We start from the raw sequence: 15,133 nt of genomic DNA, 5'->3' as shown, positions 1-15,133 counted from the left end.
ACTCTGCAGAAGGAGGTTTTCCTGTCATGGAGTTGGGAGTCTGATCGCCTAATGCGATCTGCTAGAATAAGGTCTTCCTTTCCCCAAGAGGCCACCTTGTCACCAGCCTAGCAGAAGTAAAGTTATTCTAAAGAGTCACTGTGACTCTCATTTTGTCTATCAGTGTGGTAGGCCCTAAGACACTGGAATTTTCCTCAAGTGATCTCATGCTGGATGAAGAGCCAAAAGTCAGACCTATCAAGACAAGAGACTTCCCCCAGAGAGACTTCACAGTCCTATCATCTTACTGAAGCAACTAGAGCCTCAGCAGTAATGGGCAGGGCCACACCTTGACTGGAGATGGCTCAGATATTCAAACGCTGGCCCCCTCTTTAAACCTTAAAGTTACTTTAGGAGGCTGAGGGTGGACTTGAGGGTCCCTGGTGCCCTTTGTCCCTCTTCCTAATCAAAACTCCCATGAAATCCGATACAGAACCAATAAACCAAAATTAACTTGGGCTTGCATTTGTAGCCCATCATGAGGGGAAGTCGGGGCCAAGAACTCCAGGCAGGAACTGATGCAGAGGCTGTGAAGGAATGTTGCTTTTTCTTACAACACCAAAGACCAGTTAGTTGCCCAGAAGTAACACCACTCCCAGTGGGTGGGTGGGGCCCTCCCGCAACAGCAACAACTGTTAATCAAGAAAATGCCCCGCACAGTTGCCTATTTTCTCTATGTAATTCCCTTTTCCTCCACAACCCCAACTTGTGTTATGCTGACAAAAAGTCTAACTAGGGCCCTAACCCTAATCTCTCATTCTTATCCCTGATCCTGTCCGTGACTCAAACATTTCCCATAACTATGGAGATAGTTTTGGGGCCACTTACTTCTAGACACTTGATGGAAATTTGACAGGCCAGGACAAAGAAGTAAGCTCAAGGCAGGAATCTGGTTTTGGGCCAGGACTCAGGAAATAGGCCCAGATTAAGAACATTTACATTTGAGTTAATGCAAAGCTCAGAGCTGTCTCTGGAGGCAATTGTCTTTTGTCTTTGTCATCCAGATTAGCTCCTAGGAAGGTGTTTATGAGATTTTGTTTATTACCTTGCTTGTTCCTTGACCCAGAATAGATCTTATTATTTTGCATGTAATTAAAGTGGTATAAAAGCAGACTGGAAAATAATAAACCTGCTTCAGCCTCAGAACCAGCTGAGGTCTTGCTACAGTGTTGTCTAATTGTCTTTTTCTTTTTAATCCTCATTCTGACCCCCGAGAACTTGTTGACTGAGCTGGCTTGTTCACATAACCATGATGGGCAGTCGGTGAGTGGTAGACTGCAGACAGTGGTCAGCACTAGGTCGATATGAAGTGAGAAATTTTTTCTGCGTTTGTTAATCTGTCCTGCTTGTGGACTGGTTCATTTAGTGGGAAAGAGTAAGAAAGGGGATTCAAAGGGTGGATGGGATGGTTAGGAAAACAAGCAGCCCGGGGAAGAGCTCTGCTGACATAGGACTTCTGGAAGCCATAGGTGGTGCTGAGCATGAAATGGCTTGGGCCCTCCTGTTGGAGGCAGGAACTGAAAACAAGGTGGATTCACAGTAATCATGTGTAGGTTTATGTTAAGGTGATACATGATTGGACGTGAGAGAGGTAGGCGGGGAAAGGTCTAGGAAAGCAGAAGTGGAGGCAGTAGGCAGAGATTCCAGGAGGAACGAAGATGGAGGCACATGTGTATGATTCTCTCTGCGCATCTCCTCATAAATAAGGTTGTTATGAATGTTATAAGGGATGCAATTGTACAAGATCATTTGACTTATCTAGGTTGGCAAATTATATTATACCTTTTGGATCAGAGTAGTTTGGTGTGACTACTTAATTGAGTTCAAAGGGTATAGTGGTAGAACTCATAAGGCCCACCACAGAGTTGGGATGTGTGTGTCTAAAGATTGGCAATAACACGCCAAGGGGAAGTGAGTGAAAACAACACTCCAGGGCAGATGTTTCCACCCAGGACAGAAGCAGCAGGGGCAGTGGAGTGAACCGCACCTGGGTTCTTAGAGGCGGCCTGGAGCGCCAAGACAGAGATCCCCATAGTGGTCCTGAGGGAGCCGGCACTAGTGTGGGATAAAAGGTTAAACCGTCATTTAATATCTACCACAACAGTCATGGAGTATGCTGCAGTCAGTGAGAAGGTTGAGCCGCACAGCTAGTCAAGAATGACAAAAATCCCTCCTGCTTTAGGTTTGTCCCAAGGCCATTTCCCCAGTGGAAAGCCTACACCACACACACACACACACACACACACACACACAGAGAGAGAGAGAGAGCATATATTCCATATGGCTGTATCTCTCTGATAGGCTGAGAGAAGTGTGTTATACAGAAGGAGCCCACACGCCCAACATAGGTGAACACAGAGCTCCATGCTTCGGTCACAACACTGTGAACTTCCTGCGGAGAGCTTAGAGGAGGCTTGGTGAATGAAGACATCATTGCCGGAGCTTCGAGATTTACTCAGCTGAATGTTAGACTTGGGGGTGAGAGGCACTCTTGGTGTTTGTACACCTCATATTTGGATTCCCTTCTCATATTCCTAGTACAAGTAGGCTTCTCCAGGGATATTGGAAGAGCACTTCAGTGCCTGACTCCATCTCTGTCCTGTCTCTCTGGAAACCCCTGGCTGTGTCAAGTGGGTCAAGTAGGGTATGGTTGGAAGAGGTACTGAGTAACTGTTTTCTGCCCTGTTAGGACAGTGTGAGCAAGCTAGAAGTGAACGTGTATTAATTTAGCCAAACTGTTCAGGTGCTATTTGATTGTGGAAGATAAGTATGCCCCACTGGCCTGGGACACCGCATTCACCATCACTTAGCAGCCAGCAAACATGGGATTATTTTGTGCCTACTCTCCACCTTTGTGACCATGAACAGAAACCGTGATCGCCATGGGCTGGGGCAGCTGGCCTGCAGTACCTGCACGTTGAGGGTTCTAGAGTCTCCTTCTGGAGTCTCCAGGTGGGGAAAAGCTCCCTGAAATGAAGAGGAGCTGCCCAGCGAGGGTTAGATTCAGGGACTGCTGTATGGAGCTCTTGTTACCAAAAGCAGCATTGAGCCCATTGAATGCTGGCCTAGGGTCTTAGACAAATTCCTGGGTCTTGGTGTTGCATTGACAGATCACCTGACAGCAGACTCCCATGATACTAAGGGAGAGTCATCATAGGTCTCAGTTGCTGAAGAGCAAAACGTGATTAAGACAGCAGAGGTGCCGTTCAGAAAGGGCCGTGGCAGTAGCAGGGGTCTACTCTGAGCATCTGCTCCAGACCTCTGTGAGAAACAGTAGTTGTTAAAGTGACTAACCTTCTCATTCACCTATAGGATACGAAAGCCACGCTATCGAGTGCCAGCTGCTCCATCCACACTGGGCTCTGGGATCATAATCACCAGGTGAGTCCCACATCCCCCACATTAAAACACAAAACAAAACAGGCCAGACACACAGAACAGCTTGCATTTGGAACAGGGTTATGGGTGCCTAGCTAAGCCCCTTGGTTATACTAGTGAATCCAGCGGCTGTGGAAAGTGGACTTGAAGATTCATGAGACACGGAGGCCAGGTGAGACAGAGTCTTTTGTATCAGATGGTCACTGAGAGAGAATAAGTCTTGGGGTTGCATCGAGAAACTGTCACGGGAACTAGGTGGCTTTGGTGTGACTTGTCGTTCAGAAGACCGGGTGTTTGCCTTTCGCCTCCTACCTGAGAGAAGACAGGTGGGTGAGCAATGAGCCCATGAACCAACCACCCTTACCCATCGTTTGCCTGTATGTTCCTCACCCTGCCCAGGGAGCAACATGGTCACTTAACACCTACTGTGTAGTAAGCTGTTCACATAGCATCCCAGAGCAGCCAACAGGCATCCACCGCACAGAGGAGGACATGGCCTCACAAATGTTAAGCAACCTGTTCCTCGAGACAGAGGAAGCTTGGTCAGGGTATTATGTACCCTTTAAGTCAGGCATTCTGACCCCGCCCAGTGTTCAGAGGTCACTTTAGAGCTCTCGGTGGTCTCTGACCTCAGCTCTGCTGTTTCTGCTGGACGGTGTGTTCTACATGGAAGGCTATGTCCAGAGTTTCTTCACTGTGTTCCAGCTGGACAAACCTGGTTGAGACAATGCTTGAGAGGGTAAAGTTCAGGCACTGTCTGTGAGGCCATTTTAGCTCTGCTTCCAGAGCTCGCTACCAAAAGAGCAGTGGTGATCACAACACCAAGGCCCAGGAGCTCAAGTTCACCTCTCTAGATGGAAGCACCCTCAGTAGGCCCTGCTGATGTCGCCCAGGGAAGGTCAGTAGGGCAGAATACGGGCCTTTTACCTGTGTTGTTAACCTGAATTCCAGTTAATATGAATTTGCTATTTTCTGCAGCAGCTACAGGTCTGGCTCCTGGGGAATATGGGATCTGGAACCATGTTTCTAGCTGAAATGTTCTTCCTCTTCCATAGCTCCTGGCCATATTTCGTAATATGTATCTAGGGTCTGCTTGGCCTAGTGGCCTGTATTGCTCAGCCTTATCACCAGTAATAACGGGAGGGCATTGGTCCCTACTGAGAAGAGAGACACACATGGTTTACTGATACTCTGCAATCCAGATAAGGTAAGAACGTGGCCTGCGGGTCTCTGACAATCCACAGATGTTAACAAAATGACTTTTCCCTCCAGGATTCAATTACTGATCTCTTCTTCTCTTCTTTTGTAAAATCTTAGGGTTTTGAAGAGAGTTCAGCTGGAGGCAGCTTCCTGGGATGGGAACTGTGAGACTGTTAAGAAACCCCCTCCTTCAGCCCATGTGTGTGATCACAGTGCAGACATGTCACCCATGCTCCTCTCCTTGCAGAAGAAAGTGTCCTAGATGATCTTTTACAAGTGCACATCTGCCTGTGTCTATCTCTAAACAGAACCTTTCGAGGAAGGGAGGGGGGTCCCTGTACCCTGTTCCGGGCCGTGGCAGCATATGTTAACCTCTTCAGAAAACAGAAAACTCAGCCAGGCATGTAGCTTACATCTGTAATCCCAGCGTTTGAGAGGTAGAGGAATGAGGCTCATGTGTATACAAAATTGGCCTCACCAACACAGTGAGTTCAAGGCCAGCCCAAACTACCTGAGATCCTGGCTGAAAAATCAAAAGAAAAAAATTGGAGTGCTTGGCGTCATTAGGGAGACTGTCTCTCACCTGCACGTTCTGAAGGGCTTTCTCCTTCCTTAAGAACCCACAGCTCACTTTGAGCTGAGGCCCTGCAACTATGAAGACCACAGATTCTGAACAGAGCATGCAATTGCTTCTGTCTGCTGTGTGAGGCTGCACCAGTCCTTCAGATGGTACCAGAGTGGAAACTGAGGCTCATCCTGTCATTTCTAAGGCTCCCAGGGGAATTGAGGTGTGGGCAGCCATGTCTACTAGTTCACACAATCATAAATAGTTATGAAGCTCTGTCCATATTACTCGTAGAAACTAAAACCAAACTGCACCTGCAACATATGTCAGAAGCCCTTATCACCAAAAGAGTATAAAATATCAAAATTTGTGTCCCCTTTAGTCTTCATGGTCTGGTCCTATATTACCTCTCTAAACCAGCTTTTCATGCATGACCCTTTGTCGATAGCCTCTAGGCCTCTTTTTCTCACTGTGTGAGATGAGGTCCTAGAGCCAAGGAGTGTTACCATCCCCACAGCCCTAACGCTCTCAGTGGTGCCTCCTCGTTATGGGAAAATGGCACCACCTTGAACTGTGACTATGTGTGTGTGTGTTCCCATATAAGGTTTCTCTTTTCTTTGTGAGGACTGGCCTTGCCAGTTGCAGAAGACAGTATAGCTAGCCCTGGCAAGCTGCTCTTCTTTGGGCTCTTTCTCTGCTGCTGCTCAGGGCACTCAGGGTCCTGATATACACTGTTTGACAGACAAACCTCTGCCTGGTTTTAGAGCTCTCAGAGAGCAAAGGAGATCAGACTCTTCTCTGCTTAGCTTGGCTTCCTGAAATCGACAGAGGGGAGGTTGGAACTGTGGGAGCTGGGCTGTCCCAAGCATCCTGCCAAGGCTGTGACTTAGAAATCGACTTTGCAAAGATTTAGTTGGCTGGGGGGAGGACTAACAAATTAACAAAGAAGAAACTTTGTACAAGTGGACAGTATATACCTTGAAAGTTCCACATCAAAGAGGCTACCTAGAAAAATACTCTGCATGAAGGAAGCTTAGGAAGAGCCATTAAACCCTGTTTCCAGCAGTCCCATGGGATGTGTTGGCCTGTAGGGTGGTGGCACCAGACTCTCCATCCATCTGGATTTCAGAGGCTTAGATTTTAGTTTGGTTCTCCTCTGTGTTGCTTGAACTTGAAGTGGGTAAGTGCCCACTTGAACTTCTCTCTTGTCTTCACAGGCAAACATGCCAGGGAGGTTGAGCTGAAATGGCCAGCAGTGGAGTCCAGTGGCCAGCCTGGCATTCCGTGCTGCACACTGCTCACTCACCAGAGCCCTGGCTACAGCAGCACCGACTCTGAACTGGGGCAGCAGCACACAGTTCTCTCCAGACTCAGAAAAACAAGGGCCTGCCCGGAAGTGCAGGAGCAGCATCCACACTTGGGAAGAGAGCACCTGTCAGCCAGGTTATCACTGCTTCCGGTTTTCTGGAACCATTCCAACATATAGCCAGGTTCCTCCGGAGTCAAGAAGAGAGATCCCTTTGTTTACTGAATCTTGCATTCTCTAATTTTTTTTTCTGGCAAATCTCACTGATAGATAAATGCATATGCTCTCCCTGAACAAGGTTTCAGCTTCTTTTAGAGAAAAAAAAAAAAAAAAAAAAAAAAAAAAAAAAAAAAAAAAAATATATATATATATATATATATATATATATGTTCTCCATAAACAGACTGTGTAAGGGAAGAGAAAAGGACATGGGAGACTGATTAAGCAAGACCTATGTCTCTTATACTATTCACGTTTCCCCAGTAATTCCAGCAGCTTCTAGGACTAGAATGGAGTTAAAAATCCCCCATGAGGTCCAGGGTATCTGCTGTGAGCTTGTGAGGTTTCCAGAGGCCAATCCCATGTCATAATGTTGAAACTTCATAAGCCACAATATGCCTTCTCATCTCCCATTTCATAGCCAAGAAATCAGGCCCAAAGAGATTTGTCCAAAAGCATCCAATCAGCATCCCACACACAGACATATGGCACAGGTACCTGAGTTTCAGCCCTCCATTTAACTCTTTCTACCAGACCCATTCTGAATCCTGGTTTCCTAACCTGGAAAGTATGACCAAGAATGCAAAACCAGCACACAGTGCTAAAGATGCCCAGTGGGCCACAGCTCCATCGGCCAGCAGTTCCTCCAGGCTCAGCTCAGAAGCATTATCTTACCAGAGGCAGGCTTTGAAGCCAGAAGAGGGGGCAACTGAAAGTAAAGTGGTGGTTTCTTGTACAGGTCAAAATCCACATGGCGCTGGCTCCAGCTCCACCTATCCCGATCCAACACCGGCTTCAACACGTTAGTAAACTGTGCGTTTTCCTGCCACTCCTAAACAAGAGCAGCAAGTAAGTGAGGTGGAAGGACATCCTTAAGCACCCCCGACTTAAGGCCCTGCTCCTCCCTGAAGACCTCATTTAGCTCTCTGATGGGTGGCAGTTTAAGATCCTGCTGGTTGCTTCCAATGGTGCTGTGAAGACCCCATACTTGGAACCCACCGGCTGTGAGCCAGGCCTGGCGGGACTTCTCCTGGGCTTTCTTCTCCTCTTCCTTTGGGTCCTGAAGATCCACCATAGCAGAGAGGTAATTCTGTGAGTATGTGAATCTCTTCCTTGGCTCCTAGAAGTGAGGGGACAACTTCATGTAAGAGTAGCATTACATAGGGATTAGTAACAATCAAACTCCCAAGCAGGTATCAGAAACACCTGAAGACATACAGACACCAGGTCCTGACACTCTGTTCTCTAACTAACCTGTTAAGGCAGACCTGTGATAGTCACACCATTGACTCCTCTGACAGAGAAATCCATTTTCTACAGGGAGTGGGCGCTAAAAAACCTGAATGTGTTTTTTTCTTATGGCTGACAGCTGTCTCCAAAGCAACACAGTGCTTTCCCCCAGAAGAACAGCTTCTGTTCTGTTTTCAACCATGAGCATCTGAGCATGTGCTGAGCACCTCTCCAGCTCTCTCTAAAGCATGAAGAGTAGCACACTTCTCCCATCACCTGATTTTTTTGTCCACTGTCCCCAAATGGTTGACTTTACTCACCCTTCGTCAGAGAAAGAAAAGCTTATATGTATTGTGGTTTGAATGAAAATGTCCCCCCATTGTAGAAAATATTAAAATTAATAATGGTTTATCTCTTTATCAGCCCCGCGCCTGACTCTATGGGCACCACTTCTAGTATGGAGCTGTGCACACCTCTGTCGCCTGGTCCCAGCTGCTCCCATGGTCTAACTTTGTCCATGAGACTCCCTTCCTTTAGAGGTTTTACTCCTCCTGTTACTGCCTCCGGCCTGGGGTGTTTCCTTACCCCAAAACTCAACACAAACACAACTCTATAGCCCAATAGCCTTTTATACAGGTTTATGTATTCAATTCTCAATCTACAAACCCTCTACACAACAAGATTTCATCAAATAGACAAAGATACAGACTGCCCCTCTATATGAGATATTAGACCTATAAAATCCTTAAATGGCCATAGCTATTTAATGCCAATTAAGCCCACCTAGATGTAGCTCATCTTTCTAGAGGTTTATCTTGGAATTTCTCTCCTATGACCTCTCCTCCCTGATCTTCTCTCTCCACCTCCCTTACCCCACCCAGTCACTGGCTTTCCTTTATTTTACTGATTAAAAAAGGAAGGCTCAGAAGAAGTCACCTCATGAATATGTGCCTAGGCAGCCCCTCTTGGGGAAGAATTAACATTAAAATACAAACAGCTTCAAGACAATCTACGCCCCCCCATTCATATATATGTGTGTGTGTGTGTGTGTGTGTGTGTGTATGAATGAGATATATGGGCTCATATATCTAAATGCTTAGTCGCCAGGGAATGGAACTATTTGAGAAGAAGTAGGAGATGTGGTTTTGTTGGAGGAGGTGTGCCAATGGGAGGTGCACTTGGAGGTTTCAAAAGCATACACCAGCCCCTGTGTCTCTTTCCCTCTTTCTGTTGCTGCCTTGGATAAGGAAGTAAAGTTCTCAGTTTCTGCTCCAGCATCATACCTGCTTCCCACCATGATGATCATAGCCTAACTCTAACCCCCAGTTAAACGCTTTCTTGTAAGAGTTACCTTGGTCATGGTGTCTCTTCATAACAACAAAGCAGTAAAACAACATGGTAGCCAGCTGCCAGGTCACTCACCTTGGCCATCTCCTTAAACATCTGCTTCTTAGCAAGCTCTGTGGAATTTATGGTCTGGGTGCTGTAGTTGTGGACAGTTTTGGTCTCAGGAATGGCAATTCTAATTACCTTCCCCATTGACTTCTGAGACTTCTTGGCGAACTGGTAGACTTCTGTGATATTCTTCTGAAGAGAGAGACCAGTTGTTACCCCTACCTGACCCTTCTCATCTGCAGTAAATGTTCTCTGACACAGAGTCATGGTGCAGAAACTTCTTGAGTACCAATGGGGTTTACAGTCACACAGGCATGACAAAAGGCCATCTAGTCCAACATGTCACTGTCCAAAGTGAAATTTGGAGGAGTATAATCTTGAGATGATGTAGATAGAGGACCCTGTGTCCTGAGGCCACAGGGATGGACATTATTAGCCATGGCTGACTCAGTACTGTGCTTCATGGGGTACGTCAGAAACAAGGGGATTCTCCAGAAAGCCTGGTAAGGAAAGGAGAAGGATTCCCCTTCAGAGAGGATGCTGAAGAAATACGGTGGCTTTAACCTGTGAGCTTCCTAGGAAATCATAAACAAAATACATGGACACAGTACATACACCAGTAAAGTCAGCACCTGAAGGGGCCAAGGTGAGAGGACCATGTGTTTGAAGCCTGATGAGCTACAAGGTCTGGGTGTAGCAGCTCAGGGGTAGAGCCATTGCCTAAGGTGAGGAGAAAAAGTGAAAAAGGAATAGAAAAAAAGATATGAGGTTGTCTGAGCAACGGAAACACAAGATACAACAGAAAGCAAGTCAGGAGAATGTAGGTGGACAGCAAATTGGGGCCGTCGACTTTCTCACCTTGCCTGTTGTTTGACTCCAGAATTTGGAAAAAAATAACTACCCTGCTCAAAAAAAAAAAAAAAAAAAAAAAAAAACATTTAAGGTCCAGATGGTTACCTAAACATAAGTGGATGGCTTGGCTAGAGTCCCAAGGAGGACCTCAATGCGGTCATAAGAAAGGCTACAATTGTTATTCACGTACAAGGAAAGCACCCACGCAGGCAAGATGTGGCTGCTTAGCTTTTAGCAGCACAGCCAAGGCAGGTCAAGGGTCAGTGCACAGCGAGAACACTAGCTAGAAGTGGCGCTGAATCTGGTCATGGCCAGAATGGACCACAGGTAAGAACATTTCATTTTTCTATGTTCCTCAATTCTTCCAGCCCTGAGCTGGAGGTAGATGTTTCTCCCGTGCTATTTCTATTACATTAAAGTCAAGGCTTGGGTCTAAAGAGCCACCTGGTGAAAGAAATCAAGAATCAGTCACTAGGTGCTCTGGGTACCAGGTGTTCTCTGACACATGAGAGAATTTGAGCCACAACTAAAGCAGCCTGAGAAACACATGACGCAAAAGAAAAGATCTGCACTGGTCATCTGGGGGTAAAAATTGGAAGATATAGCTTAGGTTTAGGTAGATACAAAAAATTATTAAAAGAAGTAAGTAGAGATACCAAAATATATGAAACAAAAACAAATATAAAGAAAAATACTGGGTATATAAGTATTTGAAATAAGTCAAGTGCATGAAATTCATTGCAGGAGTAACAAAGCTTCTACAAAGTTTCTGAATGGATGCACAGGGAAACCAGCCTGTGATGTACTCCTAGCAGGCAGCCTGGATACAAGGAATGTGTATGAGAACTGGAGAGAGAAAATAGGGAGGCAGAAATAGCAACATCCAAATAGCACAGTTTCCAGTCAAGGGGAGAAGGGATACATCCTGAGGGAATAATGCAGGTCAGAAAGATCATAGGAATTCTACATCATCCTCAGTAAAACTAGAGAGAGCAAAGCCCCCGGTGCAGCCACCTCCTCAGAACTGAAGCATCCCCTACCAAAGGAGGAGAAACGTAACAAGGTCAGAAATGTTGAACGTTTAAAGGACCCAGCCTATTTAAACAGCAGTAGCTGCGGGTTTGATAGGCTGGCTGGCCAGTGGCCTACAACCACAAAAAATAAGTGTTTGTGGTTCCCCCGGAAAAGTCACACAATGGAGATGAAATAAAATTTTAAAACATTCAGAGGGAAACAGTAGGCCATCTGTAAAAGAAGCCATGTCACACTGACAGCTCATTCCACAGCAGAAGCAGGTGAACAAAATACATGCAAAAAAGAAAAAACTTCAGTCAAGACAAGCGGAGATGTCACGTGTGTCTAGTTCCAGCACTCGGGAGGCACAGATAGGCCAGTCTTGTCTACAGAGAATTCCAGGACAGCTAGAACTACACAGAGAGAAACCCTGGCTCAAAGAACCTGGGGGTCAGGGAGACATCCGATTATGAGATCCAGGTGAAGGGTGCATTCAGTTGTGTGGGCACATACATCTAAGAAATGTACCCCCCAAAAAAATCTAGAGACAAAGAATTAGCACCTGCTAATATTACACCTTCTCTGAATAACGCAGCATTAGACAATGATAATACACACCACAGAGAAAAGAAATATTTAATGTCTGAGAAAGAACCCAAACCTAACTAAAGATAAGAAAACATTTCTGGGGGCTGGAGACATGGCTCAGTGGTTAAGAGCACTGACGGCTCTTCCAAAGATCCTGAGTTCAATTCCCAGCAACCACATGATGGCTCAAAACCATATGTAATGGGATCAGATGCCCCCTTCTGGTCTATCTGAAAACAGCTACAGTGTACTCATAAAATAAACAGATAAATCTTAAAAGAAAGAAAAAGAAAACATTTCTGGGGGAAAAAAAAAACCTTATATTTCTCAAAAAGAAAAAAGGCATAAATTTGAACAAGCATGTCACAAAAGATATCACAGGTACTCCATAGGACACAGGCTAAGAATACATACAGGTGGAGCAAATCATCCCTGGGGGAAATGGAAGAAGATTCCACCCTCATACAGTGATAAACCCCAACTGAGTGCGGTGGCTCAGCCAGTCTGACCTACACAGTGAGGTGCAAGTCACCCAGAACTTAATCGCAGGACCCCGTTTCAAAGAACAAGAATGTCCAGATTGATTTGAGTTAAAATATGATAACATTTGAACCTGGATTGTGAATGTCCTTCAGTGGTAGAATACTTGTCTGCCGTGTATAAGATCCTGGGGCACCCCAGCCTCAAAATAAACAAGTAAACAAACATCTCAAAGAAGAAAATAGATTTATAATAGAGTAGAAAATGGTTCCTGAAGTAAAGCAAAAGAAAATGAGAAAATATGAAAAAACACTACATTTAAAAAGACTTCTGCTGGGAAGAGGCGAGTCCGGTCTCAAAATGGAGGTAAAACCGCCGCCCGGTTGCCCCCAGCCTGACTCCGGCCGTCGTCGCTGCCGCCGGGGGGAGGAGGGCCATGATCCAAAGGACCCAGAGCAGCTGAGGAAGCTGTTCATTGGTGGGCTGAGCTTTGAAACCACAGATGACAGTTTAAGAGAACATTTTGAGAAGTGGGGCACACTTACAGACTGTGTGGTTCTGAGAGATCCTCAAACAAAACGTTCCAGAGGCTTTGGTTTTGTGACCTACTCTTGTGTTGAAGAGGTGGACGCTGCAATGTGTGCTCAGCCACACAAGGTTGATGGGCGTGTGGTGGAACCAAAGAGAGCTGTTTCTAGAGAGGATTCTGTGAAGCCTGGTGCCCATTTAACGATGAAGAAAATTTTTGTTGGTGGTATTAAAGAGGATACGGAAGAATATAATCTGAGAGACTACTTTGAAAAGTATGGCAAGATTGAAACCATAGAAGTTATGGAAGACAGGCAGAGTGGGAAAAAGAGAGGATTTGCTTTTGTAACTTTTGATGATCATGACACAGTTGATAAAATTGTTGTTCAGAAATACCACACTATTAATGGGCATAATTGTGAAGTGAAAAAGGCCCTTTCTAAACAGGAGATGCAGTCAGCTGGATCTCAGAGAGGTCGTGGAGGTGGATCTGGCAACTTTATGGGTGTGGAGGAAACTTTGGAGGTGGTGGAGGAAACTTTGTTCATGGAGGAAACTTTGGTGGAAGAGGAGGCTATGGTGGTGGAGATGGAGGCAGCAGAGGTAGTTATGGAGGTGGTGATGGTGGATATAATGGATTTGGAGGTGATGGTGGCAACTATGGTGGTGGCCCTGGTTACAGCAGTAGAGGAGGCTATGGAGGTGGTGGACCAGGATATGGAAACCAAGGCGGTGGATATAGTGGTGGAGGAGGAGGATATGATGGTTACAATGAAGGAGGGAATTTTGGTGGAAGTAACTATGCTGGTGGTGGAAACTATAATGACTTTGGAAATTATAGTGGACAGCAACAATCAAATTATGGACCCATGAAAGGGGGCAGTTTTGGTGGCAGAAGCCCAGGCAGTCCCTATGGCGTGGCTATGGATCTGGAGGTGGAAGTGGTGGATATGGAAGCAGAAGGTTTTAAAATAAAACAGAAACGACTACAGTTCTTAGCAGGAGAGAGAGTGAGGAGTTGTCAGGAAAGCTGCAGGTTACTTTGAGACAGTCGTCCTAAATGCATTAGAGGAACTGTAACAATCTGCCACAGGAGGAACGAGGATTCACAGTCAGAAAAGTTACTGCAGCTTAAACAGGAAACCTTCTTGTTCAGGACGGTCACAGCCACAGTTTGTAAAAATGCAGCTATGATTAATGCAATGTAGTGTCAGTTAGATCGACATTCCTGAGGTCTTTTATCTGTTGTAGCTTTGTCTTTTTCTTTTCCTTTTCATTACATCAGGTATATTGCCCTATAAATTGTGGTAGTGGTACCAGGAATAAAAAATTAAGGAATTTTTAACTTTTCAATATTTGTGTAGTTCAGTTTTTCTACATTTTAGTACAGAAACTAATAAAATGCAGTTTTAAAGGTGTTTCCTTGTGAGTTAACAAGTAAAGAAGATCATTGTTAATTACTATTTTGTATGAATTTTGCTAAAGTTAACTGTAAAGAAACACCTACTGACTTGCAATTTAAGGGGAATCTATTCTCCCCACTTCCAAAACCGTGGTGAGTGGGCACTGACATGTGGAGAGAACAGATATTTGTATGTTTGCAATGTGTGTTTTAAATAATTAGGATTGGGTAATAAAAATAGCATTTGTGAATTTAATAGCATTAAGATTACCTTCAAATGAAAAAGATCTCAAAAAAAAAAAAAAAAAAAAAAAAGGACTTCTGCTAAAGACGCCATTCATTGAAAGGGTGAAAAGGAGCCAAATATAGTGGTGTGCACCTTTAATCCCAGCACTTAGGCGACAGAGAGAGGTGGGTTTCTGTGAGCTAGAGGCCAGCCTGGTCTACAGAGTGAGTTCCAGGCCAGCCATGGCCACACGGTTAACTCTGTCTCAAAATAAAATAAAATAAAAATCAAAGAATAATGCTACTGAGTTGTTTTTTTAGGGTTTCAAAATAGAATGTTATCTAAACATGAGCAAAGTAACCAAGAAATGTGTGAAGAGATATTAGGCTTTGTCAGGAAACAGTGCAACTAAAACCTCTTCTGAACCCTGCTCAACAACAGAAATTAAACATCTCAACATCTGACTTGTAGCACACAGCATAGATGTACAAAATGGGACTTCCCACACAAGAGAAGGGTGAGCATGTAGTGATGCTTTTGGAGTTTTAGTTTCTCTTTATAAAACACAGAAATATTACAAGAATGTGCTTTCATTTTAATCCCAGGTGTGGAGACACGGGACTGCTTTAAACTGGCTGCAGCAGCTGACTATGATTTGCCTCATTCTGTAACAAGCTCATGATTTTGCCAGGTGCAGATAGTTTCTGCGAT

At 45.0% G+C, this 15,133-nt stretch overlaps 1 protein-coding gene and 1 pseudogene across 2 annotated transcripts in view; one reads left to right on the top strand and one right to left on the bottom strand.

Annotated features, from left to right (window-relative positions):
• Window positions 1–3,508: 3,508 nt before the first annotated feature.
• Window positions 3,509–15,133, bottom strand: part of CFAP92 (cilia and flagella associated protein 92 (putative)) — a gene marked incomplete at both ends in the record, with an annotated part of 42,672 nt that continues 31,047 nt past the window's right edge. Inside the window, 4 exons of the mRNA XM_080932116.1 lie at window positions 3,509–3,729; window positions 7,383–7,539; window positions 7,621–7,827; window positions 9,360–9,524. Of these exons, the coding sequence (XP_080788242.1) occupies window positions 3,509–3,729; window positions 7,383–7,539; window positions 7,621–7,827; window positions 9,360–9,524 (750 nt within the window). The remainder of the gene's footprint in view (window positions 3,730–7,382; window positions 7,540–7,620; window positions 7,828–9,359; window positions 9,525–15,133) is intronic.
• LOC308432265 (heterogeneous nuclear ribonucleoprotein A3-like) lies at window positions 12,627–13,764 on the top strand (annotated as a pseudogene). The gene has a single exon. The product of its transcript is annotated as a heterogeneous nuclear ribonucleoprotein A3-like (transcript).

This window comes from Micromys minutus (assembly GCF_963924665.1).
Source record: "Micromys minutus genome assembly, chromosome: 18".
NCBI classification, from domain to species: Eukaryota; Metazoa; Chordata; class Mammalia; order Rodentia; family Muridae; genus Micromys; species Micromys minutus.
The sequence above is the reverse complement of the archived record's forward strand: the minus strand, read 5'-3'. Positions and strand labels throughout refer to the sequence as shown.